Here is a 27,634-nt window from a genome sequence, read left to right as displayed (position 1 = left end):
TGGCTCCTGCCCAGGCCTCAGGCACAGCTGCCGCTCCAGCGCTCCAGCCCCGCTCTGCCCCCCACCACCCCCCTTGGTTATGCAACGCTCTTCTGACTTGGCTCTGGGCCACACACCGTTTGGATTCCGTGACCTTAATCCTGCCCGACGGGGCCAAAATGAATGAGGAGCCGTTGCATTCCGGCCTCACAAAGGCCGCACTGTCCTGCTGGTGAATGGGTTCCTTCTACTTGGGCCCGAAGCACGGTTCAGGGCTGGGGCCCCCAGAAGGAGCACCGGGTCTAGCGTGATCACCTGCGTGTGCCAGCACGTGGGACGGCCCTTTAAAAGGTGGGGCCTGGCTCGGAGAGCGGAGGAGAGCTGGGCCTGCCTGGGAGAAGGGTCCAGCATGGCAGATTCTGGGGCCCTGCCCGCTGGCTTCGGGGAGCTGGAGGTGCTGGCTGTGGGGACGGTGCTGCTGGTGGAAGGTGAGCCGGGAAAGCGCTGGGTGGAGCGGGGACCAGGGGCCCCCGGATGCAGGCCACAGCTCTGGAGGTGACAAGGAGCCTGACTCCTCCGTACCCACACCCATGGGGCGCCCAGCGGGTGCACCTGTGGGATGCAGGCTGCAGCTGGGAGCCGAGCAAGAGAGAGAGAGAGAGAGAGAGAGAGAGGCGCCAGGCCCAGGGAGCGAGGGCAAAGGCCATCTGCCCGGAACATGACCATGAACCAGGGTTCAGGCCTTTTCATTCCCTCCAGCTGGGAGAAAGTTTAATCCACTCCCCGGAAATCCCACTAAGAATCCCATGTAAGCTCAGGCCTCCGGGGAGGCTCTGGGGACACGCAGCTCTGTCACCTGCTCTCTGTGTGGTTGCAACCAAGTCAGCCCGGTTCTCTGACCCCAAGCAGGGCTGGGGGAGGGAAGTGCCTACCTTGATAGATGCTCGGGATTTAACTTCCTTTGCCCCCATCCTGTCCAGCTCCACCCTCCCACCCCCGCCCCCCATCTCCATTCCCCAGCCCTAAGCATTTCCAGTCCAGGGGCTACCTGGCTCCTTGAGGTCCCTGCCTGGGCCCAGAGGTGGGACTGCAGACCTGGTGCTGGGTCAGCCCATGACTGGGCTAATAGGGAGCGTGGCCCTTGTTCACAGCAGATCCACAGAAATAGCCCGCTTCGTCAGCCGGGCGAGTGGCCCCGGGGAGGCTGGTGGTGGGGGCTCAGGACGCCACTATCCGGGAGCCCTCCCTCTTTTTTAGGAACCCTACAACCTAGCATCCCTCTCATCTTCCAATAGGCCTTGAAATCGTATCACTTTAAATCGCTGCACATGCCGTTCCCTTTTTCTAGAATGCTCTTCTCTCCCCTGTCCTCCTAGTAAATAAACACTGGGAGTTGCAAAGGCAGGATCCTTCCTGACTCCTCCCTTTGGACAGGGAGGCCAGGGTTCAGAGAGCAGGAGGGAGGGACCAAGCTGAAGCTCGAGGTCAGGTGTGTGCCACCCGAGGTTGGGCCCTCAAGCTCACTCACCAGCTGCCAGGCAGCTCCAGCTCGCGCCACGGGCCCCTCTCCCAGGCCCTCCCTCAGGGCCCCCCTCCCAGGCCCTCCCTCGGGATGTCGTGCGGCCCTCAGGGTGCTGTTTTGGAGCTAAACAGACATGAGTCTGGGCGCCAGCCCCGCTCGCCGGCTGTGTGCTTAGGGCAAGTTCGGTAGCCCCTCAAAGCCCAGGTCCCCACTGCGTGCAGGGGAGCACAGCGTCCAGGTGAAGGCCCGCCGGGGGCGTCCCCGGAAGGTTCTCGGCCCTGTGCCCAGCCTGTGTTAAGTGTCGGCAGCTGTTGGTGAGGGCAATTTCCAGCAAGAACCCTGCGGCCGCCTACTGGATACCCCCTTCTTGAGGAAGGAGGAGGCGGGATGTGCGTCCTCGGGCCAGGGTCTCGCCCAGCCAGCCCCTCCCGGCAACGTGATCCACACCAGCCAGGTCGCTGAGCACGGGGTGGGTTGGGGGGCAGCTTGCTGAGGCCCCAGGCCCTGCTGCGGCCCCTGGTGGCCTCTCCAGCCCTGACGCCAGCCTCTCCCTTCTTTCCAGCTCTCACTGGCCTCTGCCTCAATGGTCTCACCATCCTCTCTTTCTGCAAGACCCCGGAGCTGCGGACCCCCACCCACCTGCTGGTGCTGAGCCTGGCTGTGGCCGACACTGGGATCAGCCTAAATGCTCTGGTTGCAGCCATATCCAGCCTCCTCCGGTACCAGGCACCCCCCCTTCCCTGCCCTCAGGGCCTGGCCTGGGGCTTGACCTCTGGGCACCGGGCAGCCAGGCCAGAGTCACGCTTCCCACCTACAGAGCACTGCAGGGCCAGGACGGGCAGGCCGGAGGAGGCTGACCCTCAATCCCAGGCTATCCCGGCAGAGCCTCGGTTCTGGAGCACAGGTGCTGCTCACAGAGCTCGCTGCCCGTGGGGATTCCCAGCGGGGGCCCTGTGGCCAGCCTCGATTGGAGTCTTGGCTTCCGTGTTACTATCTCTTGACTTCTTCTGGAAGCTGAGTATTACTACCAGACTCACTTATTATTGTTTGGAAATGACTTAAACCAACACCTGGCACCCAGGAAGCCCACCCAGGATTGTTTGTAAAAGCCAAAGGGATTTTGACAAGTGTCTAAAACCTCCTTACCTGCAAATCAGGATCTTTCTTTATTTTTTTTTAAAGATTTTATGTATTTATTCATGAGAGAGAGAGGCAGAGACAGGCAGAGGGAGAAGCAGGCTCCCTGCATGGAGCCCGATGCAGGACTCGAACCCGGGACCCTGGGGTCACGCCCTGAGCTGAAGGCATATGCTCATCCACTGAGCCCCAAGGGGCCCCTAAACCAGGATCTTTCAACACGGGGTCAACCAGATTGTTTTCTGAAGCGCCCTGAACACTCCTGCCCTGATTCCAGGCACTCGAACGGAGGCTGGAGCCCACCGGAGGGCTCGGGCTTGGGGCAGATGAGTCTGTGGGGCCAGAATCCGTGAGGATTCCTTGCCCTGATCTCCCCCTGCCCCTCGCTGGGTTCGGTGAAGGAGGCAACGGGAGCTTTTACGCCTGCTTGGCCCAAAGGGCTGAGGTTGGGGAGCCCTGGGCCTCCCCTGTGACCTTGCCTCCGTGTGCCCTCTGACCTTGGTTCAGTGCCCCTCCCTCTCTGAGCCCCGGGGTCTCCGTCTATAAAGGCACAGGCTTTCCTCCCAGGATGTTCTATGTCCTGTGCTGGAGGCTTCCGACCACCCAGACACCCCGCGAGGTGCAGCGGAGTCCACAGAGCCCAGGGACTCCCCACTGGTTCACCCCGGGGACTGGGCCTCTGGGGCCCCTGTTCCCTGCAGGAAAAGCAGATAACGAAGCCCTGTGTTCTGGGGAGCTGGGCACACATTCAGGAGGGTGCCTGCCCTCCAGGCTTCTGCGGGGCTGGGGCTGGGGCAAGGGGAGGGCAGGGCCAGACGGCAGCGTCACTGCCCCGTGTCTCCACAGGCGCTGGCCCTACGGCCCTGACGGCTGCCAGGCCCACGGCTTCCAGGGCTTCACCACGGCCTTGGCCAGCATCTGCAGCAGCGCGGCCCTGGCCTGGGGGCGCTACCACCACTACTGCACCCGTAAGTCTGGGCGCCCGGGGGAGGCATGTTTACGATGAGCGCAGCCGTCAGTCGGGACAAAGGTCCGCTCAGTGTTTCCCAACCCCAGGGACTGGGTGGACGTGAGTGTCCCTAAGCGTGGGGCGTGGGCACAGGAAGGAGGGAGGCAGCTGCCAGTGCACCTGCTGGGAGGGCCGCAGGGGCTGACGAGGCCTCAGGCAAGGCAGGAGTCCTCTCTGAACCTGTGTCTCTTCTAAGAGTGGTTTGTGTGAGCTACTCCCCGCTTTGTTCTGAAAGTCAAGTGAGATTATGGGTAGAGCGCAAGCCCCTGCAGACAGGAGCTGTTGGGGGCAGAGAGGGAGCGTGCGCGTGCAGGGGGGACGTGTCCCTGCACCCACATTCCCGCGGCACCTCCCCCGTGCCAGGCACCTGGAAGGCCAGGCCAGCCCTGCACTTCCCAGGCTCGCCCTCCTACCCTCGCCTTCATAATTGGCCGGATCACCGGATCACCCGCTCCGCTCCGTTAGGGACTTGATTTTTTTTTTTTCTTCAAAGGGATTCATTTAAAAAAAATTTAAACACCCGCTCTAGTCTCATCCTAAACAGTGTCTCTGAGATAACAGCCTTCGTGTCCCTATGATTGTAGTACGTACGCGCTAGAGTAAAAGCCACGCTCACCCGGTGCTGCCCGGCATCCCGCCTGCCGTCGGGGCTGGGTGAACACACTTCGGGAAGCCGGGGCTCGGTGCGCCCTTGTTGCAAACTCCAACACACAGACTGGGAAGCGGAGGCTCACGGCAGTTACGGAGCTTGCCCAGGGCTGCAGCCACAGGGACAGTGGGCCCGGGGCAGCCTCCCCGCTGTGCAAGGCCTGGGCCCTGGGCACACCCGGGAAGCCGCAGGTGCACCCCCGCCCCGGGAAGTCCCACACCCTCGGGGACCAGGACAACCGCCTCTGCCCGTATGGGGTCCGGTGGCCCCGCCCCATGTGACCTTGGCACGCCTCTCCCTGCCACTCCTACCTGCCCGCCCGGTGCTCCGTGCACACGTGCACACACACACAGGCCTGTGTGCTCACACACGCAAGTGTGCCCAGGGCCTGCCTTCTCCACCTCAACACGTGGCTGCCAGTCCCCGTGTCTTGGGCCGAGTCCGTGCAAACAGCGTCAAGATGAGGGAGCCATAGGCCTGGTCCTCTGTGCTGCTCAAACCCCACGCCGAGTCCTGCCCTGTGCCCTGCGGCCGCGCCCACAAAAGAGCAGGACTCGTAAACCGTAGGTGGGCCGGGGAGGAGGGGACACGGATCGGGCCGCTCAGCAAGACCGAGGCCCGCCATCTGCACCCAGGTGGCCCCAGCTCTGGGTCAACAGTCCTCAGGGGGTGTCCTGGCAGCGGGGACGGTGACCTGTGTCTGAGCAAGGGCTGGGGTCGGCAGTGGGTCCCTCCCCAGCCACCCCCCCTGAACCACTGCCCGTGCGCCTTCCCCAGGTAGGCTTTGGGAAGCGTGACCGACCTCCTCGTGGCTCCCCGGGCCCTGTCCCCGTCCCCGCCCCGTCCCCGTCCTCCAAAGCAGGTGGTAGAGAGCATCTACTCGGAGACCTTCACCCCCCGTCATCTCTTTATTCTTCGTGACAGTCCCCTGGAACAGGGATTTTCATTCCCATTTTGTGGAGGAGAAACTGGGGGTTCGCAGGACCTCATAGCTGGTCCGAGGCGCTAAGCTAGTCGCACCAAAGCCAGGATTCTAGAATGTTCCGTGAGAGCATGAGGTCCATTCTGGGGGGGCTCTGTCCAGCCAGCAACTCCTCCTGCCCCCCGCCTTTCTCTCCCGCAGGCGGCCAGCTGGCATGGAACACAGCCATCTCCCTGGTGCTCTGCGTGTGGCTGTCCTCCGTCTTCTGGGCAGCCCTGCCCCTCCTGGGCTGGGGCCGCTATGACTATGAGCCTCTGGGGACGTGCTGCACCCTGGACTACTCCAGGGTGGACAGGTGAGGAGGGAGGAGTGGCTGCACGGCTCCCTCCCTTGGGAATCTTTGCTTTGAATCCTCACGACCCCAGTGTCACAGCAGGAAGTCCGAATGGGGAACCGTCAACTTTTGCCAGACAATCTCAGCTCCTTGGTCTCCATACCCGCTCGCACGTTGGCAGCGGGACTTGGGAAAACACATTCTGAACGCTGGCCAAGCAGCGGGCATGTTATGCAAACTTTGGGGTATACAGTTGTGCCCAAGAAGGGATGTTCCCCAACGAGCTGTTGGCCTGCGCCCGTTACAACAGTCGCCCAGCCCCATGGCCCCTTTGTCCTGGCTCCGACTTGAGCAGCTTCTAAGGGGAGTCGTGTCCCTTGTTCAAGACAGTCCAAGGATGTTAAGGTCTTTGTGTTGGGAGGGACCTCCTTGACTTAGGGTTGAGTTCTCTGAAACTCCGGAGCATCTGCTTGAGGGGCCGAGCCCTAGGGAGACAAGACTGATGCATGTTGGCCCCCACATCATGGAGCCTGTGTCTATACTGCCCCATCCAGTGGCTCTGAGGACACCAGGGCTGAGGGAGACGCTTGAGGGGTCATCTTGGGGAGGGGCCACATGGGCTCCAGCGCCCCTCTTGCTTCTGCTCATCTGCTCTTACTCATGAAGTTTCTGGCCCTGATGACAGGCTTTCCGGGAGAAGCCTACTTGAGAGCCCAAGCGGGCACACATGTCCTCCCAGGGCACCCCCACAGGCATCCTCCCCGCCAGCACCCAGGCCTCAGGCAGCCTTTCCCCTACCCCTCCCTACTGGGCAGCACCAGGATGACGCCCGCTTCCCTTCGCAGAATGGGGCTCAGCCATCCTGTGACTCCCACCTGTTCCCAGTTTCCCGTGACACCCACCCGCCCCCCGCCCCGGGACTCCAGGTCCTCCCGGGATCCTTCTGATGATTTCTCCAGCGACGGTGTCCACTCAGATCCCTGTGCCAAGGACACTCCTTGAGTAATCCTCCCTCGAGGTCCGTTGACATAGCCCCCGTTTGGCAAACATGTTTCCCAAAGTGACACATCCTGTCCTGCGCTTGTGGGGTGCATACAGAAGGCAGCCCTGTGCACCTGCGCTGCCAACCAGGGGCTTGGGGGGCTCGTCCTCGACCCAGTGCTCGGGCTCCTAAAGACAAGTTCAAGGAGGACCCGGTGGCCCCTGTCTCTGCGGGGCGTCTGCCTGGGACCCGGGAGCAGCTCCTCCCAGCAACGGCGGCTGCACCTCCGGGGACAGCCGACCTGGCCGGGGACGCGGTCCTGACCCCGTTCCCGCCCTGCCCGCAGGAGCTTCACCAGCTACCTCTTCACCATGGCGTTCTTCAACTTCTTCCTGCCTCTCCTCATCACGCTCGTGTCCTATCGGCTCATGGAGCAGAAACTCAAGAAGCCTGGCCACCTCCAGGTGAGGACGCGCTCCCCAAGAGGGAGTCCCTCTGTCCCCGTCAGGGACCACCCAGCATGTGAAAGCTCGTGCCTCGGGGTTTTCCAGGTTTGCGGTGGGGAACAGAGCTTTCAGCACCCACAGAGCCCAGTGGTCCCCGTTGCCGAGCATCACCAAGCGCTGGGAGGAGGGGGCGGGGCCGCTCAGACTCATGCACCCCAGAACCTGGAGCACGAGGGCCCCAGCACCTGTCGTCCCTCCCAAGGGTTTCAAGGTTGGAGCGGAACCCCAGGCTTTTCCGACGCTCCGGGATGTTTAATTCCATCTCGGGTGCGGGCTGCTGTGACCACAGCGTGAAATCGCACCCGCAAGCCCATCCACCCAGGCAAACCAGACTGCGGAATAAGCCCTTCTGGCCGTTTCTGAGTTTCTGCATTGATAGTCCCTTTCCACGGGTCCCTTGTGTCACCCGGACAATTGCTGGCAGACGAGCCATAAGCGCCAAAGCTTCGATTACAAAAAAATCAGGGACTAGTACCATGGTCTGCGCACCTTGCCGGTTCATCTTTGCAACCACTCTCGGGGTGGGGTGGGGGGATTGTGATCATGTGATGAGCCCCGAACCCAGGAGTGACAGGCTAGGCTCACACCCAGGCCCGGGGCTGCAGGGCCCACGTGGTCACCGTGCGTAAAGAAACAATCTTTGCTGAGACACTTAATTTGCCACATTATTATTTTTTTCCTGTGACTTGGAAAAAGACGGTACAAATCGGGGGGCTGCTGCTGAGGAGCAGCCCTGGGCCCCGGGGAAGTCGTTTGCACAGCCCAGGGTTCCCCGAATAGAGCGCAGGCCAGAGAGGGCGCGCCTCCTCCAACCCGTCCCTGCCTCCAGGTTGGTGGACGTCATCAAGCCATTTTGGCAGACGTGACCCCTGGGGCCGGGCAGGACGACGCGACAGGTGCCAGGGAGGCCGCCTGGCCCCGAGCCGCTCGGCGGGCGCAGCATCTTCGCCCACCTGGCCCCTGGGTCCCGACCCCCCTCCACAGGTGAGCACCACCGTGCCGGCCAGGACGCTGCTGCTCTGCTGGGGCCCCTACGCCCTCCTGTACCTCTACGCCACCGTGGCCGATGTGCGCTCTGTCCCCCCGAAGCTGCAGATGGTACGGACACCTCGCCTGCCCACACTCCCTCCACCTTGGGGCCTCTCGTCTCTCCCCATATCTCTCCTGCTCTCTGGGCTTCTGGTGGTCTCTTCCCCTCTCCCTCCGGACACTCAGAGCGCCTTGGCCATCGGCTCATCTTGGGGGCCACATGGGGCTGCTGCTTGGCATTGCCTGGGCCCCACGTGCCATGACAGGGACAGGGGCAGGGACAGCCGGCCAAGGCCGGGACTGCTGCTCAGGACAGAGTGTGCTTCTGTGTCACCAGCCAACCGGTGGAAGAAGCCTTGGGGGCTGCAGAACCAGCCCCGCGGAGATGCCGGGAGGCTGCGGGGTGGGGGCTCACCAAGGGGGACCAGGGCGAGGGGCCGAGGCGGCGAGGCTTCCTCCCTGAGCCCTTGTGTCACGACAGGTGCCTGCCCTCATTGCCAAAGCAGCGCCCACGATCAATGCCATCCACTATGCCCTGGGCAGGGACACGGTCCACGGGGGACTTTGGCAGTGCCTGTCACCGCAGAGGAGCCAGCCGGACCGCGCGCGGTGAGGCTCTCCACAGGGCTGCTCGGCCCTGGGCCCACGCCTGACACCCTGCACCGAGCCCTGTGCTTGGATGCTGCCCCGGAGCCCTGCCCGGCAGCCGGGCTGCACACCTGCCCCCCCCGCCCCCCGCCCCCAGGATGGCCCTGTTGGGCTTGGCCCTGGGTCGGACGCTGGGGACTCAGACAGCACCAGGCTGCATGGGAGGACCCAGGACCTTGGAGCCAGACAGACCCGAGGTTCCATCACCCCCTCCAGAGGCTGAGCGGCCTCGGGAAGGTCACTCCCTCTGCACCGGGCTTCCTGACCCGTGACCTAAGGGCTCCCCGGGGCAGCTGTGAGGTCTAAGCAACATGGCGTGTACTCGCCACCCACGCAGAAACTCACGGCAGCAGCTTCAGCGCTCGGGGTCCTACACAGAAAGGGGTGAGAGCCTCGTGTTGTGTGTGGGAGCGCGACCCAGGCTCTCAGCGTTCAAATGCCACATATTAAATTGAGAGCTGGTGCAAGCGACGGGGCTGTGCATGCGTCTGTCCCTGGCTCATGAGACGTGAAGGCAGAAATGGTGACTTCGCCGTGCGGAAGGGACCAGGACGTTACCTGGCACATTAGGTGCTCACTGACACTTAGCCCCCACCGCCCTTAGGTCAAAGACAGTGAGCTGCATGTTGCTCAGTTGCCAGCATTAAAAAAAAAAAAAAAAAAATCGGTAAAATTTATTTAAAAGTCCAGATGTCTGAAGAGGCCCCAGCAGCCTGGCAGAGGCTCCGTGGTGACCGTTTGTAGGACTCGGGGCAGCTCTTCCCTTTGCCCAGGGCTTGCCCCCTTCCACCAGCCGTGCATGTATAGTCCCTGCAGAGCATCTGTGTTTGTGACAGTGAGGCTGGGTCCCCGTCCCTGGATGCACATCTGTGCTCCAGCAGAGTCTGCATTTTCACAATGAGGTGCAGCAGGTGCAGAGGCCCGGGTGGGGCCCGTTACCCTGCAGGGAAATGGGGGTGGTTGGCAGGGTGCTGGTGGGCAGGCTCCGCAGGAGGTCTGATGACCAAGAGACAGCAGCTGCTCCAGGCACCTTGCATGCAGGAAAGATGAAGGCTCGGGCCCCAGATGCTGAGCGGGGAAGAAACAGGTCCCTGGGGGCAGGGGCAGGGTGGTCATGACATAGCATCTGGGCTCCCTGTTACCAGGACCTGCCTCTCAGCTTTGCGGATGCAAAAAATCAGGTCACAGAGATGTAACTGCACGGGAGGCTGGTTCAGTCATTTTGCAAAACCCAGTGGCATGAACAGGGCCGCAACCTTCCCCACAGCTCTGTCTTCTAGTCTATTCCACAGGCTGGGTGCTGTAGAGACAAGATGCCACCCAGCCTCCCTCCAAGGCCTGTCAGGGTCTTAGGCCTTGCAGTGGGAGCTGAGAAGGCAAGTCCTGGGGCCGCGTGGCTACAAAGCGAGGGTGTCCAGAGCCCAGAGGTGCTGACCCTGCCACACAGCCAGTGTCCTTAAACTGTCTTTACTGGGGCCTGCCCTTCACCTGCATTAGAGACACTAACCCCAGAAGGTGAGACAAGGAAACAGTGAGAAGAGGAGGGAGGTGACCTCCAGACTTGAGAGAAGAGGGGGAGATGAAGAGGCTGAAGATGCCGGGCAGGGTAGCCCGTGTCCCCAAACAGCCCGTGGGGACTGACCTGTGCCCAGGGAGTCGGGGGGGGGGGGGGGCGCAGGCAGGCGGGAGGAGGTCACCTCCAGAGCCAGCCCTGCAGCCCGAGCCTGTGGGGAGGCCGGAGTGGGCTCCAGGCCTGTCCACCCTGGACTGGGGGTAGCAAAGGGAGTGGGGGGACAGGGCCCCAGGAAGGATCGAGGCCGCGGCAGTCATTGGCTCGGGGACGCCTCTCACTTGAGCAATGGCTTAGGGGGCCGTGTTGGTGGAGCCTCTCCGCCCAGGGTCCGGGCAGCTCAGGGGCTCGGGGCTCCCCACACTGTGTGCAGAGCCTCCCTGCCCGCCTGCCGCCAGCCTCCAGCACCGGGGAAGGCGGTGGCGGTCCCCTCTGACGCCCACCTGCAAGCCCGTGGCCCGGGCCTGACCTGGGGAACAGTCAGCACCCGGGACCCCCAGCCCGAAGCTCCTACTTCCTCCTTGGGAACATAGTCAGGAAAACAGCAAAAAGCAGTGACTGCGTCTCCCCGATGTCGGTTCCCGGCCCCCCTGCTCCTTGACTTTGGGGAGCGTCCCTCCCCGGCCAGCTCCACCTCGTCCCCCGGGGGGACAGCAGCGTCTACCCGGCTCTCTGTCCCCTTCCACTTGTGGGGCCTCCACCAGTAGGGACAGCCCCCCCCCCCCCCACGGGGATGCACCAGCCCAACCACCCATCCCCATCGCCATCCTGCCAGGGAACCTGGGCCCCGTGGCCGCGGAGAGAACGGGGTGACCAGACCCCACACCCCCATCCCACCCGCTGCAGAGGAGGGGATACAGCCCCCAGGTCCCATCCAGTCCAGGCCTCCTCATCTCTTCCTGGCTTTTGTGAGTAAAAACCATATCACATGGCTCAGAAGTGGAAAATAGGGACCAAGGTCGGGCTGTGGCCTCGCAGGGGAGGAAGGGCTGTCTGTGTGACCCAGAGGCGCCTTGTGGGACCTCTGCGAGTCCCTACCTCGAAACTCCGCCCTTTCCCTCATTCCAAGTAAGTCAGACGTGCCCTGGGGCTTCACTGTAAGCCCGGCTTGGCCACAGAGGTCAATAGAATTGTCCCCCTCAACTGCAGCGTGTGGGGTCCTGCACCCCCTCTGGATTTCCCTCCAAGCCTCTGTGGCCTGACCCGGTAACCCGGACGCCTCTGTTTTATTTATTTATTTATTTATTTATTTATTTATTTATTTATTTATTTATTTATTTTTACGCCTCCGTTGTTTTAAAAATGTAACCTGCAGGGGGCCGGAGCCCTGGGTTAGGAGGCCTCAGGCCTGCCATCCTCTCGCTGGGTGGCACCTGGTGAACCACAAGCCTTCCCTGGCCCATCCCTTCCATCCCAGGTGAACGGGCTCTGGCAAGGGCTCCAGGTTTTCCAGACCCTATTGAAAGTCTAACTCGTTTTCCAACGAGGTGCGTGTTAAGAATCGAGTATGCTCCTGTACCTCCTACAATTCATCTTTTGAATCCCTAATGCCCAATGCCACTATGTTCGGAGAGTCATCTTTACAGAAAGGCTCAAGGTTCGGTTAGGTCATGGGGGGGTGGTGACCTTACAGGACTAGTGTCTTTGTAAGAAGAGATACCAGAGAGTTCTTGCTCGCTCTCTCTCTCCTCCCTCCCCTGTGCATATATGCCCCAGGGAAAGTCCAGGTGAGGACACAGCGAGGGAGGGGGGTCTGCAGGCCAAGGGGAGAGCTCACAGCAGACGCTCACCCCACGGCACCCGGATCTTGGGCTTGTACCTCCAGGACGATAAGCCAATGCGTCTCTGTTGTTCAAGCCGCCTGGCGGGTGGTGCATGCATGCAGCAGCCCTAGTGGCTGCTGCGGGTCACCCCAAAGCATGTTGTTCAAGACATGACGACAGAAGGGAGGGGGCGTCCAGCTGCTGCGGCCCGACTCAGTGGCACGTGGGGCACCCACCCACTCTCACCTCTGCAGAGCCTGGAATTGTATGAAGCCCAATCGAAAAGGCACAAAACCCATCTTAGATCACCTACCTTCCCCAGGAACACTTATTCTGGAGGTTTTTTGTAAAGAGACATAAGGACCGCGGAATAGGATCCCCCCCGCGCCCCGCCCGCCCCATCTCCTTGCTGCCCTTCGACAACTGAACTTGAACTAAAGTCACTAACAAGATAGCAAATCATGTCTGAGGCATAGGAATGTACAGTCCCAGGCCTCTTGCGCCCACATCCCCGCTGGGACGGTTTTCCTGGGGCAGGGGAGGGGCTGTGCGCCTGGTTCATCAGCAAAGGTGGAAATAGGAATTAAGTAGAGCCTACACCATGCCCATATTTTTGCTTAAAAGTAAGAGGGTTTTTGCACATTGAGAAGGGGATTGTTGCACATAGAGAAAGAACTTCGGTAGTAAGATAACGGGCCTAATTTATTGGTATCTTTCTCTTTGCCACGAAATTGATGGGATTTCCGTTGCTTTCCCTGCTAGAGACGCTCCCAGTGCAATCTGCTCAAACACAAGCCCACCCTGCAGCCTGTCAAACTGCCTCCAGAATGGTTTTCCCCATCTCGGTGAATATCATGACTCTGTCCCAAGGAAGAGAAAATGAGGGGGAAAGCAGAGATTTGAATGCTCGTAGGTCAGGACCACGCGGTGCCGGCTTCCCCCGCCAGGTGGCAGTGCCACCTCAGTGATGGCTCCAGCCTGCCCCCGCCCCAGGCCTCCGGAAGAGCCGGGGAGCCCAGGTCCTGCAGGATCCCAGGCAGGCTTCTTGGCTGCTCTGGGTGCAGAAGCCTGATGTCTAGTGTTTTCTACCTCAAATGATGATGTGACTCTACGTGTCTCCTTGAGAGAAACACAACTGCCTGCCCAATAGCCAGAGGCCTCCCCACGGCCCTACGGAGCTCCCCTGTCTTTGCCTCCAGAACAGTCACTGGAAACCTACCAAATGTAAACCTCTAAAGTCTTCCAGCACATTCCAAGCACTATGCTCCGAGAGGCAGCCCGAGCCTCAGCGAATGTGCAGGAAATGGCATTTGGTGATGGTGATGTTTCCACGGTAACGGGCACTGGAAGAGCCTTGGGCGGAGGCCAAATCCTAATCCCTGAATCTTCGCCTCTTCTTGGTGGTGGCAACTTGCTGTTCCCCTCCTAAGCTGTTCCCTGGCCCTGACAGCGCACACCTGTTCTTCCTCCATCCCCCCAGGCCGCTCCCACAATGGCCCGCTGTCTCCCCGCCAGGCGCCCTCAGCCCAGCTGCCCATCCCTCTGCAGCTGCCCAAGCACACACAAGGCCTTTGCTCCTTAGGTGAGCGGCAGCAGGGCAGCTCGGAAGGCGCTCAGGTTCGGGTATTGGAGAGACCCGGGCATGACCCCGGGACGTGCCTTTCATTCAGTGTGGACCCCAGTTGGAGCAAGGCTCTTATCTCTGAATTTATTCCATGCCCCCCCCCCAAATGAACTCACCGGGGCAGCATAACTTAAAGCACTTGGCACATAGTGGCTGTTCAACAAACACTAGACTCCCTCCATCAGGGACCTTACCTGCTATTTCTTGCTTCCCCCTGAATTTTCCTATTAGTCACTTAAGAAATGGGTATATAGGAAAATCGTGGTGGAGGAGTGACGATTATATGCAGCATCAAAACCACTACCTCAGTTAATTTCCCACACACCCTCAGAGTTCTCACACTTATCTGCACATTTGAATCATCTGGGTCTGGGCGATTCCAAGTGTGGTCTCTGGACCCGAAACACCACTTTCACCCAAGTGCTTGTTAGAAAGACTCTCAGGCTCCGCCCCGGACTGAATCGGGATGTGCTTTTTAACAGCCCCCCATGAGGTAATCTGTGGGCACTTAGAGCTTGAGAAACGTAGCGGAGATTTACAGACTACTGACGTCTGGGTCCACCCCCCCCCCTCCCGAGACAACGGTGTAATTGGTCTGAAGAGCTGACTGAGCGTGCGACTTTTAAAAGCTCCCAGGTGGTCTTATTGTGCAACCAGGATCAAGAACCAGTGATGGGAGGCGGAGGGGGGGGGAAGGGGGGGGTTCGGGAAACAGCCGTCTTACAAAGAGTGATTTAGCTGAGATTTACTGAGTCATCTCCGAGGCCATTCCCTGCTGTTTTATATGCACGTCCACATCCACACATGTGCATATTAATATATGTGCACGTATGCATATGCAACACATACACACATGCATATTAGTATATGCATATCACATATACACAAATAACACATACACACATGCATATTAAGACACATGTGCGTATCACATATACACATATGCATATATAACACATATGCACATTAATATATGCATACCCATACATAATATATGTGCACACACATGCATGTATGATATATAGACACACGCATATATAACATACGTGCCTATGTGTCTACAGCACACAGGCGCATACATATTGGTATATATTCACACCCATATTAATATATACACACGTGCATATACAATATACACGGGCATACTGATAAACTCACACATGCGTTAATATACATACATGTTATGTATTAATATACATACATGTGTTAATATACATACATGTGCATGCACATTTTCCTCCAGAAGCCTATGATTTGTACTCTCCTCCATCCTGTCCTACAGCCTGCTCTCATCTTTCTCTTACTAATTCCCCAAATCCCAAAGATCGTAGACCAGCAGATCCTCAGCCCAAGGCTTTTTGTTTTATCACCATGATATCATTTACAAGCTCATAGGGTCAGGCCTTGTGAGTAATGGAGAGACCGGGGCATACAAAGGTTGGACACACTGCGTAAGGTTTCCAGGGCCTGGGGAAGCTCCCTGGCTCGGGGGCTCCGGGCTATGGGTGCAGAGGGAGCCTGAGTCCTCTCGTCGTCAAGCAGCGTGCAGGGTCACGGGGGTCTTGTTAGGGGCAGAGTCTGGCTTGGCAGCTCTGGGTCGGGGGGAAGAGGGACGAGCTCCCCAGGCCGGGGACGGCAATCGGGCCTGTTCAAGGGACACGAGGCCATCGGGCCAGGGCAACAGGGGCTTCAGAGACGGCACCCAGCGGGGCTGCAAGGTGAGAGGCGGGAGGTGTGGACACAAGGATGGACTAGGCTGGACGTTGTTGCTGTTGTTAAGAACAACCTAAAATCTTGGAAAGGTTTTAATCAGGAAAGCGGCCAGATCTGGTTGCTGTTTTTAACTCGTGTCTCTGTGTGGCGACTACGTGGGAGGAGGCAGCAGGGGAGGCGAGGGGTGCCAACGACCGCGAGGCTGGTTCTGGCTGGAGGTGCTGTGGCGTGGAGGCCAGGACAGTGACGGTGGTGGTGGTGGCGGCGCTTATGGTAAGAAATGAACGGACACGACACAGGGTTTCGGAAGCAAATAGAACAATTGGCTAGTGGCGTGGATACATTTATTGGTTTGGTTCTTTCGATTTCAGGAAACAAAACTCCATCAACTTTCTTCCGAAAATAAGGACGATTTACAGACTTATAAAGTGAAAGCTATGATGGATGTGGGCTTCAAGTAAGGTTTGATCAGGGCTCTAAATGTATTCTTCTGCTTCTCAGTCCCACTCCGTCTGTCCCCCACCCTTTGTGCATCCCTTTATCCTTACGCTGAGTCCATACCTCTTGGCTTCAAGAGCAAGACCTATACATAGTGGCAAGATGGTCTTATTTGCCTGGGGGAGGGGCAGGCATCATTCCAACAACTGTAAAATAAAAATCCTGATCTCGGATTGATTGAGCCATCTCTGGACAAATGCCCATTGCCGGGAGAACGGGCCAGGGCTAGCTTCATACCCCCACTATACATCCGTTGCCCGCAGCCTCATTAGCTTAGATGGAAGTTACCAGACACGGCGTGGATGAGGGATGAGATTACCCTTGTTGGCTTGGACCGGGGAAGGTATGGGAGTGAGTGGCCCTACCCAGACGGCATAGGGGCTACACGGCCGTGAAGAATCACATGGTGTGGAGGAGGAACTTCCAACTTCCGTTACTGTCAACTATATTAGGTTTGAGGGCATGAAAGAACATGCGGGTGACACCTGTGTTTCTGGAGGTGTCGTGCTGAGATGGGGAGGACCGCAAGCCTCGGAGGGGAATAAGCATAGGTATCTCCTAGACACTCAAGCATCTGAGTCCGGTGAGCATTGGGACATTTATAAGCAGGAGCCAAAGCGCATCGTCCTGGGTGGAGTCACTCACGTCACATGGCGTCCTGGAGGTATGGGACAGAGGGACAAACGTCAGGCCACGGATGCAGTGTCCCCTTGACTCCTAGCCCAGGGATTGGTAGGAAGAGAGCCGTGGCCTAGGATTCTGATTAAAGGTTTAGGGCTAGTGATCTTCCAAACCAAATAGAGCCGTGAGTATCCATATTATGCTACTAAGGGAATGAATGGTGGATCTTCGTAAATGTCTGGATGAAAAAAATTAGAGTGAAGAATCTTTTCCATGTCTTTTATTTCTGTGCTGCTTAGAATAACAAGAGGAGAGAGAGCAGGGAGGGGATTTGGAGCCCCATCTTTTCGATGAAAACAATGAGATTCATACAAGTTAACTGATGACACCAGGTCTTGTGTTTGAACCCCACCCTCTTAATTCTAATTTTAGCTCTTTAACACTGTAGATCCAAGTGTCTATGGTCAGATAAACGATTATTGGAGATGAGATATGTACATGACTCAAGACAAGGGTCACAGCAGATAAGATGGGAAAAGTCCTGGACTCCCAGTCAGAACAACAGCTACCTTGGAGCTTTGCTGCTCTCTTCCTGTCTGATCTTGGGTGACTCATTGAATTTTTCTGCTCTGTATTTTTCATCTGTCTAATATGGGGTTTGGGTTAGGTTCATTGTTTTCAAAGTTAAAAACAAACAAAAAAAACACTTTTTTTTTTCTCTCCAAGGAAAGCCATACTAGGAAGTGTCAATAAATTAGAGAGCTCTCAGCACAACTTGCCTCCCATTCTCTTCCCCCAGGACATCATCCTGGAAGGTCAAAACCCCTCTGTTTTGCTTTTCAGGAGTCTGTAGGGTTGCTTCTCTTCCTAGGTCAGTCCTGGAGTTCTTGCCTCCCCCAGCTTCGAAGCCTCCAGTCCTCCAGGAAGGCTGCCTCACAATCCCTGACTCCACACCTGGCCAGCACCACAAGGCAGCAAATTTTTTCTGTTCGGAGCCCTGTCAGTACATGAGCCCCATTGATGAAGCACCTTGGTTGTTCCGCTTGCATGGGTTTCAAAGAAGGCCTTTGTGGAAGCTCAGGCATGAGGGAGTTGAAGACAGCATTGTTCATCAGTTGCTGTTAGCAGGTGCATTTGCCAAACCCTTGCTCAAATTAAACAGGAAGTGATTAGTTTCCTGGAGTTAGGAAAGGCAAGAATAATAAACACTCATAATTATGAGCAGCATTGCCTTCCACTGTGCTATGGGCTTTATATGTGTCATCTCATCTAATCTTCTGAACCATACTAGGACCACAATGTTATGATCTTAAGTATTATTATCCACGTTGCAAAAATATGGAAAACTGAGGTTCTAAATGATTACGAAAACTGCCTTAGGAAACTCGATTATAAAGTGCCACAATTGGGATGGAAATGACCAGAATTGTCTAGATGCAAATGCAAGAATAGTTTTTCCAGAATTCTCTAGGATTAAGAAATAAGACCATAGTACTCTAAGTTAACATAAACTTTTCCTCAGTGGTTAGCTTCCTTAGGTGTTCAATAACTCATTGCTTCAGCAACAGCCTACTATTTTCCAAAGACCTGGATTTGCTCTGGAAGGGAAAAATAAGGAGGTGAGTGAGACACAATCCTTTCCCTCTAGGAGCTTGCAGCCTAGCAGGGGAATAAAGTAGGTCATACATACCATTTGTTATAAGTACTATAATGGAGGTTAATTCAAAATGCTATGGGGACACTGCAATGAGAACACTGGCAAAAAAATTAGAAAATCAGAGTTATTACAATCCTGGACATCCACCAAAATCTTCCAAGAATCCAAGAAGTGTTTATTAAGGAAATTTTCCTAAATCTCATTTCCAACAGAAAATTATAAGGCACGCAAAGAAACAAGAAAGTATCTCCCATACCTAGGAAACTAATACAAACTGTTTGAGAAAGCTCATATATTGGACATACTGGACAAAAACTTTAAATTGGATATTTTAAACATGTTCAAAGAACTGAAGGAAACTACAAGATCAATGTCTCACCAGGTATAGAATGTCAATAAAAAAAATTATAAAAAGAGTTAAATAAAAATTCTAGAGTTGTGCAGCGCCTGGGTGGCTCAGTTAGTTAAGCGTCTGACTCTGGATTTCTGCTCTGGTCATTATCTCAGGGTTGTGAGATCGAGCCCTGGATTGGATTCTGCTCTGACCATGGAGCCTGCTTAAGATTCTCTCTCTCTCTCGCTTTCCCTCTGTCCCTCTCCCCACCTCTAAAAAAATAAATAAAAATTCTAGAGTTGAAAAATACAGTGGCTGACATGAAAGATTTGCTGGGGGGTGACTCATTGAATTTTTCTGGTCTGCATTGTCATCTGTCTACTAAGGTGTTTGGGTTAGGTTCGTTGTTTTCAAAGTTAACAACAAATTTGAGAAGGCAGAAAAAAAAAGGATCAGTGAACTTGAAGATAGACCACCAGAGATTTTCAAGTGTAAACAGTAGAAAGAAAAAAGAATTCAGAAAAATGAACAGAGCCTCAGAGACCTGTGGGACAGAGTGAAGAATATCAACATGCACATAATGGGAGTCCCAGAGAGAGAGACAAAAGAAAGAAGAGGCAAGGAGAATATTTGAAGAAATCAAAGCCCAAATTTTTATAACTTTGATGAAAAACATTAATCTATCTTCTTAATAGACATAGAATAAGCAATTAACAAGAAGCCAAGACCTTCTTCTGATAAAAAGATTCAACAAACTAGGAATAGAATGGAACTTCCTCCAACTGATAAAGCATATCTATGAAAAACTCACAGTTAACATCAGACATGGTGATGAAAGGATGACTTCTTTCTGCTTAGGATCAGGAACAAGGCAAGAGTGTTCACTCTTACAGCTTCTCTTCAATAGTGTGCTGGAGGACGAATAGGCAAGAAATAGAATGCATCCAGATTGGAAAGGAAAAAAGTAAGACTTTCCTATTTTCAGATGACCTGATCTCATATTTAAAAATTCTTAGGATGCCCCCACACAGACACTATTAGAGGTAATAAACAAATACAGAAAGTTTGCAGAATACAAAATCAGAATAAAATTAACAATTGATTTCCTATACAACAGTAGAGAACAATCTGGAAATTCAATTAGGAAAACAAGTCCATTTATAATAGCAACTGAAATTTTAAAAAATATATACTTAGGTATGAATTCATCAGAATAACTGCAAAATTTATACACTGAAAGCCATAAAAAAGTTGTTGAAAGAAAGTAAAGAAAACCTGAATTGATGGAAAGACAGACTATAATCATAGATTAGAAAACTTAATATTGTTAGAGTGGCAGTACTTTCCAAAGTAGCTTTCAAATTTACTTCAATCCCTGTCAAATCCTGGCTGACTTTTTTTTTTTTTTTTGTGCAGAAACTGACAGTCCGATCCTAAAATCACATGGAAGTGCAAAGGACCCAGAACAACCAAAATGATCTTTAAGAAGAACAACATTAGAGGACTCACACTACCTGACTTCAAAAATTACTCTAAAGCGACAGCAATCTGAACTGTGTGCTACTGTCACGAGGGCAGGCATAAAGATCAATAAATACAATCAAGCCTGGAAATAATCCTTACATTTATGATCAACTAACTTTCAACAATGATGTCAATAGAAATCAAGAGGGAAAGAATAGTCAACAAATGTGCTGGGACAACAAGGAATCACACGCAAAAGAACAAAGTTGGACATCTGCCATATACAAAAATTAACTCAAAATGGACCGTTGACCTAAATGTAAGAGCTATAACTATAAGACTCTTGGAAGAAAACACAGGCATGTATCTTTGTGACCTTGGATTAGGCGCTGGTTTCTTAGATAGGATACCAAAAATACAAGCAATGACAACAAAAAGAAATGGGCAAATTGGACTTCATGATTAAGAACTTCTGTGCTTCAAAGGATATTCAAGAATGCAAAAGCCTCTGCAGACTGCAATAAATATCTGCAAACCATATATTTTATAGGAGATTGGTATCCAGAATATATAAAGAGTTCTTACAATTCTTACAATAGGACAAATAACCAATTTTTAAAAAAACAGGCAAAATATTTTTATATATATTTCCCCAAAAAAGATATACAAATAGCAAATTATTCCCCTGAAAAAAATGCTCAACATTATTAGTTTTTAGTTAACAATACCAAACCATAATGAAATATCATTTCACACCTACTGGGACAGCTATAATAAAAAAGATTGACTATCACAAGTGTTCACAGAGATGTGCAGATCCTGGAACCCTCATATATTGCTGGTGAGAATGCAGCATTTTGGAAAAACAATTTGGAAGTTCCTCTAAAAAAAGCTACACAAACAGTTATCATGTGACCCAGCAATTCTACTCCTAGGTATACACTCAAGAGAATTGAAAACATATTTCTAAACAAAATATTGTATGTTAATGTTCATGGCAACATTATCCATAATAGCTAAAATGTGAAAACAATCCAAATACCAACCAGCTGACATGTGGATAATGTAGTGTATTCAGCTAATTAAATATGATTCAGCCATAAAAAGGAATGAAATACCAATATATGCTACAACATGGATGAAAGTGGAAAAAGCCAGACACAAATGACCACATTATATATTTTTTCATTTATAGGAAATATTCAGAATTGGCAAACACACAGAGACGGGAAATAGATTAGTGGTTGTCTGACTGGGGGAATCGTGGAAAGGAGAGTGACTGCTAATGGATACGGGGCTCTTCTGGGGATATTGAAGCTGTTCTGGAATTAGATAGTGGTATTGATTGCCCAACTGTGCGAATATGCTAAAAAACCACTGAATCATACACTTTAAAGGGGTGATTTTTATGGTCTGCGAATGATATCTCAATATATATCTTCCGATATACCTTAGTTTTGGGGTATGCGAGTTGAAAGTGCTACGGGAGCTCAGAAGAAAGTCAAAAGTTAAAGGGAGGATCCAGGAGGGCTTCCCTGAGGAAGTGACGCAGGTTTTTCTTTTCCTAGCTCACAGGTCTCTGACTATCGTTGGCTTATAATCGTGTCCCAAAGCAGTGCCTCTCCAGAGCAGAAAGGTCCCACTTTGCACTCTGATACTCCTTCCTAGTGCTTTCCTTTCCTCTGTCCGGGCTTTATTTACATCACATTCACACAATCCAAGGCCCACTTGTCCATCCATTTGTCAGTGGACGTTTCTTCTACATCTGAATACATTTTTTTTTCACAGTCATTTTTATATTTTTTGATTTTCCATCATCCTTTTTTGAAATTGAAGTCCAGGTGACACACAATATTTTATTGGCTTCAATTATACAGCACAGTGATTTGACATTTACATACATTATGAAATGATCACCATTTTAAGTCCAGTCGCCAGAGTTGTTGCAATATTCTCTAGTGGAATTTGTAGCAAAGACATTTCTAGCAAAATAGAACACTTTTAGACAATGACTGGCCCCATTCAATCAAACACCATGGAAAAAAATTATGGTTCCCCTTCCTCACCCGCACTAAGAAAAAATGAGCGAGGAGACTATACTCCCACTCTTGTGAAGCTGTAACAATGCACCTGACTGCTCCTGCCAAGGTGGTATCAGGAAAGGTCAGGGGGAGAGCTAGCACTTTCCTCCTCAACTAAGTTAACCCCCAGGGTATCAGCAGAGAACATGCTGGGAGCCTGAGCATCCACCTCCACCTGGCAGCAATGTAGAGCCTTCTCCCCACTTTGGACACGAACAGAGTCCAGATGGAAACCCTGGACTCCTTCCTCCACCTCTAAATAACAGGGAGGTGTCACCATCCTCTGCCAGAGAAAGACAGATAAAACAGATCCAGAGGCTCCTAATGTAATATGAAAACATCCAGCTTCCAGTTGAAAATCACTCATTATACAAAGAACCAGGAAGATCTCAAACTGAATTTAAAAAAATAATCAGGGGCACTTGGGGGGTCAGCAGTTGAGCATCTGCCTTTGGCTCCGGGCGTGACCCTGGGGTCCCGGGATCGAGTCCCACATCGGGCTCCCTGCATGGAGCCTGCTTCTCCCTCTGCCTGTGTCTCTGCCTCTCTCTCTCTCTCTGTCTCTCATGAGTAAATAAATATATTTTTTTAAAAAGATAATTAGTAGATGCCAGGACCAAGATGAGAAGGAAGTTAGGATTATTAGACAAAGATTCCAAAGCAGCCGTGATAAAAATGTTTCAGCAAGCAACTAGACACACGCTCAAAACAATACAAATAGCTAGCAAACCTCATCAAACAAGTGGAAGATATAAAGAGAAACCAAATGGACACTTCAGAAGTGAAAAATAGAATGACCGAAATGACAAGTTTGGCAGATGGGCCCCACGGCAGAATGGAGGGGACAGAGGAGAACTTACTCGAAGGAATTCAGGAGGAGCTACATTAATGTCAGATAGAGTTTGGAGCAAAGAAAATGACCAGAATTTTATATCATAAGAAAAGTATAAATTCCCCATTAGACATAGCGACCCTAAATGTGTTCACAAAACCCCCTAGCTCTAAGGTATGTGAGTGAGGCGCAGACTGCTAGAACCGACAAGGAAGCTGGAAAGACAGAGTCCAGTGGGAAACAGCCGCGACTCCCTGTCCGTGGTGGGTGGACAAGTGGGGCGTTAGCCGGGATGCAGGGGAGCCCAGATGCCGCCAGGGAACACCTTGGGTCTGCAGGTGCAGGGCACCCCACCCACCGGCAGCGGGATACGGGGTCTTTCGAGCGGTCACAGAACATGCACCAAAGTAGACAATGTCTTGGGCCGTAAGATACGCCTTAATGAATTTAAAGCAATTAAACTCCTATACGGTGTGTTCTCGGATCACAATGGAACCAAATTAGAAATCAGTGGCAGGAAGATAAGAGGAAAACCTGCAAACACTTGGAAATAAACACTTCTAAATGATCCATAAGTCCAAGGAGAAGTCTCGAGGGAAATTTTTATTTTTATTTATTTTTTTTAAGATTTATTTTATTTTATTTATTTATTCAAGGGAAATTTTTAAAAGGCATTTAACCCCAATACAACACATGAAAATGTGTGAGATGCGGCTAAAACAGTGCTGAGAGGGAAACCGACAGCACTAAGTGCATTTATTAGAAAAGAAGAAAGGTGGAATGCAGCGTAGAGGTCCCTCAAAAAATTAAAAATAGAACTGGTACATCATCCAGCAATTTTACTTCTGAGTATTTATCCAAAGGAAACAAAAACACTAACTCAGAAACATATCTGTACCCCTATTTTCATTGCAGCGTTATTTATGAGAGCCAAGACCTGGAAACACCCTAAGTGTCCATCGATGGAAGAACAAGATGAAGAAAATGTGGTGTATACACAATGGAATATTATTCAACCACAAAAATGAAGGAACTCTTGCCTTTTGCTGCAACGTGGATGGAACTAGAAGGCATTATGCTAAGTGAAACAAGTCAGAGAAAGACAAATGCCATATGAGCTCACTTACTTGTGGAATCTTAAAAACCAAGTTCAAAAGAAACAACCCAAGCTCACAGATCTAGAGAACAAAGTGTTGGGTGCCAGAGGCAGGGGGTGGGGGCGGGCAAGATGAGTGAAGGTGGTCAGGAGGCACAAGCTCTCAGGTATAAAACAGGTAAGTCACGGGGAGGCAATGTACAGCATGGTCACTGTGGTTAACAATACTCTGTGGTATATTTGAAAGCTGCTAAGAAAATAGAATTTTAAGAGTTCTAAACACAAGAGACAAATCTGTAACTGTGTGCGGTGATGGAGATTGAGTAGGCTTATTGCGACGATCATTTCACCATATGTACGTATACGAAATCATTATGTTGAATGCCTGAAATGAGTGTAATGTGACATATCAATCATATCTCAATCTAAAAAATGAAGAAAGGTTTTTTTTTAGGAATTTTGAGATTTTTTTCATTTGAAGGTAAATCTTAATGCTATATCAAATTCACACATATGCTAAGTTAAATACCCAATTCTATTTATCTAAAACACACATTGCAAACATACAAATATCTATTCTCTCCACATGTCAGAGCCCATTCATTTCATGGTTTGGAAACGTAGAGAATAGATTTCCCCCTTAAACTGCAAGTCAGCAGGTATTTCTTTACAGTTCACTTTAGCAAAATTCATACACAATAGTAATTAACAATGATCTTCTTTACTGGTTAACTCACAAAGAAACACCTTCAAAACTGCATTTTGTTAAAGTTTCTGTACTAAAATGTAGAAACACTGAACTACACAAATATTGAAAAGTTAAAAATTCCTTAATTTTTTATTACTGGTACCACGACCACAATTTACAGGGCAATATATCTGATGTAATGAAAAGAAAAAGACAAAGCTACAAGAGTTAAAGGACCTCAGGGATGCACATCTAATTGACACTACAGTGCATTAATCAATCGATGCACTTTCTGCAAACTGTGGCTATGACAGTCCTGAACAAGAAGGGCTCCTGTTGAAGCTGCAGTAACTTTTCTGACTATGGATGATCATCGTTCGTCCTGTGGCAGATTTTTATGGTTCCTCTAATGCATTTGGGACGACTGTCTCAAAGTAACCTGTAGCTTTCCTGACAGCTCCTCGCTCTCTCTCCTGCTAAGAACTGCAGCCCTTTCCTGAATTTTTTAAAGAGCCTTCTGCTACCATATCCACCACTCCCACCACCAGATCCATAACCACCACCATAGCAACTGCCCGAGCTTCTTTCACCAAAACTGCCCCCCTTCATGGGTCCATAATTTGATTGCTGTTGTCTGCTCTAATTTCCAAAATCATTATAGGTCCCACCACCACCATAGTTACCACCTCCAAAATTTCCTCCTTCATTGTAACCATCATATCCTCCACCACCACCACATCTGCCTCCTTGGTTTCCATATCCTGCTCCACCACCACCATAGCCTCCTCTACTACTATAACCAGGACCACCACCATAGTTGCCACCGTCACCTCCAAATCCATTAAATCCACCATCGCCTCCTCCATAACTACCTCTGCTGCCACCACCTCCACCACCATAGCCTCCTCTTCCACCAAAGTTTCCACCACAGCCAACATTACCACCACCTCCAAAGTTTCCTCCACGACCCATGAAGTTGCCAGATCCACCTCCGCGGCCTCTTTGTGATCCAGCAGACTGCATCTCTTGTTCAGAAAGGGCCTTTTTCACTTAACAATTATGCCCATTAATAGTGTGGTATTTCTGAACAACAATTTTATCAACTGTATCATGATCATCAAAAGTCACAAAAGCAAATCCTCTCTTTTTTTCCACTCTGCCTGTCTTCCATAACTTCTATGGTTTCAATTTTGCCACACTTTTCAAAGTAGTCTCTCAGATTATATTCTTCTGTATCTTCTTTAATACCACCACCAAAAATTTTCTTCCCTGTTAGATGGGCACCAGGCTTTTCAGAATCCTCTCTAGAAACAGCTCTCTTTGGTTCCACTACATGCCCATCAACCTTGTGTGGCCGGGCAGACATTGCTGCATCCACCCCTTCAACTCAAGAGTAAGTCACAAACCCAAATCCCCTGGAAAGTCTTGTTTGGGGGACTCTCATTACCACACAATCTGTAAGTGTGCCCCATTTTTCAAAATGTTCTCTTAAACTATCATCTGTAGTTTTAAAGCTCAAACCACCAATAAATGGTTTTCTCAACTGCTCTGGTTCCTTTGGATCATGGCCCTCCTCCCCCCAGCAGCAGCGGTGATGGCTGAGTGGGGCTGGGGGCGACCGGGCTGTGGTTTTACCTCCATTTTGAGACCAAAAAGAAAGGTCTTAACTCACTTATCTAAGTTCTCACCTCAAGAATCTACAAATAGAAGAGCAAAATAATCCCCAAACAAACAGAAGGAAGGAAATAGTAAAGAGAAGGGCAAAATCAATTTAGTTGAAAACAGAAAAATAATACAGAAAATCCATAAAACAGATTTTTAAAGTCAATAACATTGACAAAACTCTAATAATAGTGACAAGAATTAAAAAAAAAGACACAAATTATCAATATTAGGAATGAAACATGAGTATTGCCACAGACTCTGCAGATAGTAGAAGAATTAATGTGGGAATACCACGCACAACCCCATACACATAATTTCACAGCATAGATGAAATGGACCGTTGTCTTAAAAAGCACAAACTACTGCAACTCACTCAATATGAAACGATAATTTAATAGCCCTACAACTATTAAAGGAATTGAATTTACAATTTACAGTCTACCAGAAACAGCATCTCCAGACCCAGAGAATTCTATCAAATGTTTAAAGAAGAATTAACACGAATTCTATGCGATCTCTTCCAGGCAATAGAAGAGGAGGGAACACTTCCCAGTTCATTTTATGAACCTATAATTACCCTAGTACCAAAACCAAAGAGAAAACTATAGACTGATATCTCATTCATGTAGATGCAAAAGCCCTTAGAATATCAGCAAATAAAAATCAACAATAAATGAAAACGATTTTACATCATGATCCAAGAGGGTGAATTTCCAGATACAAGGCTGGTTCAATATGGGAAAATCTATCAATGTAATCCACCAGATTAAACTGTTGAAGGATAAAAAAAATCACACAATCATATCAACAGATGTAGAAAAAACATTTGATAAAAATCAGCACCTATTTATAATAAAAACTCGCAGAAAACTAGGAATAAAGGGAACTTCCTTAACTTGATAAAGAACATCTAAAGAAACGTAGAGCTAACATCATATTAAAGGCAAAAAACCTAAATGCTTTATCCCCAAGATCAGGAGTAAACTCAATATAGTGCTAGAAGTTCTAGTCAGTGTAATAAGGGCCCGAGAAAGAAATAAACTGCATACGGATTAGAAAGGAAGACACAAAACTGCCTCTATTTGCAGTTGGCAATGATCTACATAGAAAATTCCAGCAAATGTACAAATGTACTCTTAGAACTAACAAGTGAGTTCAAGAAAGATCGTAGGATAAAAGAAAAACATACAGGGGTGTCTGGGTGGCTCAGTTGGTTGAGTGTCTGACTCTTGATTTCAGCTCAGGTCCTGATCTCAGGGTCGTGAGTTCAGGCTCATGAGTTGGACTCTGTGCTGGGCGTGGAGCTTACTT

The 27,634-nt window shown here is 51.3% G+C and overlaps 1 protein-coding gene, 2 long non-coding RNA genes and 1 pseudogene across 10 annotated transcripts in view; 1 reads left to right on the top strand and 3 right to left on the bottom strand.

The window, feature by feature from the left end:
- Positions 1–152: 152 nt before the first annotated feature.
- On the top strand, positions 153–24,033 carry RGR (retinal G protein coupled receptor). Of its 7 annotated transcripts, XM_041749038.1 has the most exons (9): positions 155–467; positions 2,064–2,220; positions 3,485–3,606; positions 5,420–5,573; positions 6,881–6,998; positions 8,025–8,138; positions 8,551–8,678; positions 11,063–11,195; positions 19,914–19,949. In XM_041749038.1, the coding sequence occupies exons 1-9, from the start codon at positions 389–391 to the stop codon at positions 19,932–19,934; spliced, it is 1,026 nt and encodes a 341-aa protein (XP_041604972.1). In that variant the 5' UTR covers positions 155–388; the 3' UTR covers positions 19,935–19,949. The 7 variants fall into 7 exon arrangements, with proteins under 7 accessions (XP_041604970.1, XP_041604972.1, XP_041604973.1 ...); XM_041749036.1 differs by lacking the exons at positions 11,063–11,195; positions 19,914–19,949 and adding an exon at positions 17,378–17,679 and having other exon boundaries at positions 153–467; XM_041749039.1 differs by lacking the exons at positions 11,063–11,195; positions 19,914–19,949 and adding an exon at positions 23,790–24,033 and having other exon boundaries at positions 156–467.
- LOC121487382 overlaps positions 15,715–27,634 on the bottom strand; it is a 34,027-nt gene continuing 22,107 nt past the window's right edge. Inside the window, exon 2 of one of the 2 annotated variants that reach the window (XR_005986832.1) lies at positions 15,715–17,650. This is a non-coding gene — a long non-coding RNA (uncharacterized LOC121487382). The remainder of the gene's footprint in view (positions 17,651–27,634) is intronic. The other variant, XR_005986831.1, reaches the window with a different exon arrangement.
- On the bottom strand, positions 17,699–27,562 carry LOC121487383. The gene is made up of 3 exons (XR_005986833.1): positions 27,513–27,562; positions 19,309–19,408; positions 17,699–18,261 (listed from the first exon to the last, which is right to left on the bottom strand). It is a non-coding gene; the product is annotated as an uncharacterized LOC121487383 (long non-coding RNA).
- LOC121487381 lies at positions 24,189–27,504 on the bottom strand (annotated as a pseudogene).

This window comes from Vulpes lagopus, chromosome 3 (genome assembly GCF_018345385.1).
Source record: "Vulpes lagopus strain Blue_001 chromosome 3, ASM1834538v1, whole genome shotgun sequence".
In the NCBI taxonomy this organism is placed as follows: domain Eukaryota; kingdom Metazoa; phylum Chordata; class Mammalia; order Carnivora; family Canidae; genus Vulpes; species Vulpes lagopus.
Note: the sequence above shows the minus strand (reverse complement) of the source record. Positions and strands in the feature narration are given on the sequence as shown.

Excerpts from the sequence above, each read along its gene's own strand:
- RGR (XM_041749036.1), top strand. The coding sequence starts at position 389 with ATGGCAGATTCTGGGGCCCTGCCCGCTGGCTTCGGGGAGCTGGAGGTG. Across the intron at positions 3,607-5,419 it reads CTACCACCACTACTGCACCC|GCGGCCAGCTGGCATGGAAC; the intron begins GTAAGTCTGGGC and ends TCTCTCCCGCAG. Across the intron at positions 8,139-8,550 it reads TCCCCCCGAAGCTGCAGATG|GTGCCTGCCCTCATTGCCAA; the intron begins GTACGGACACCT and ends GTGTCACGACAG.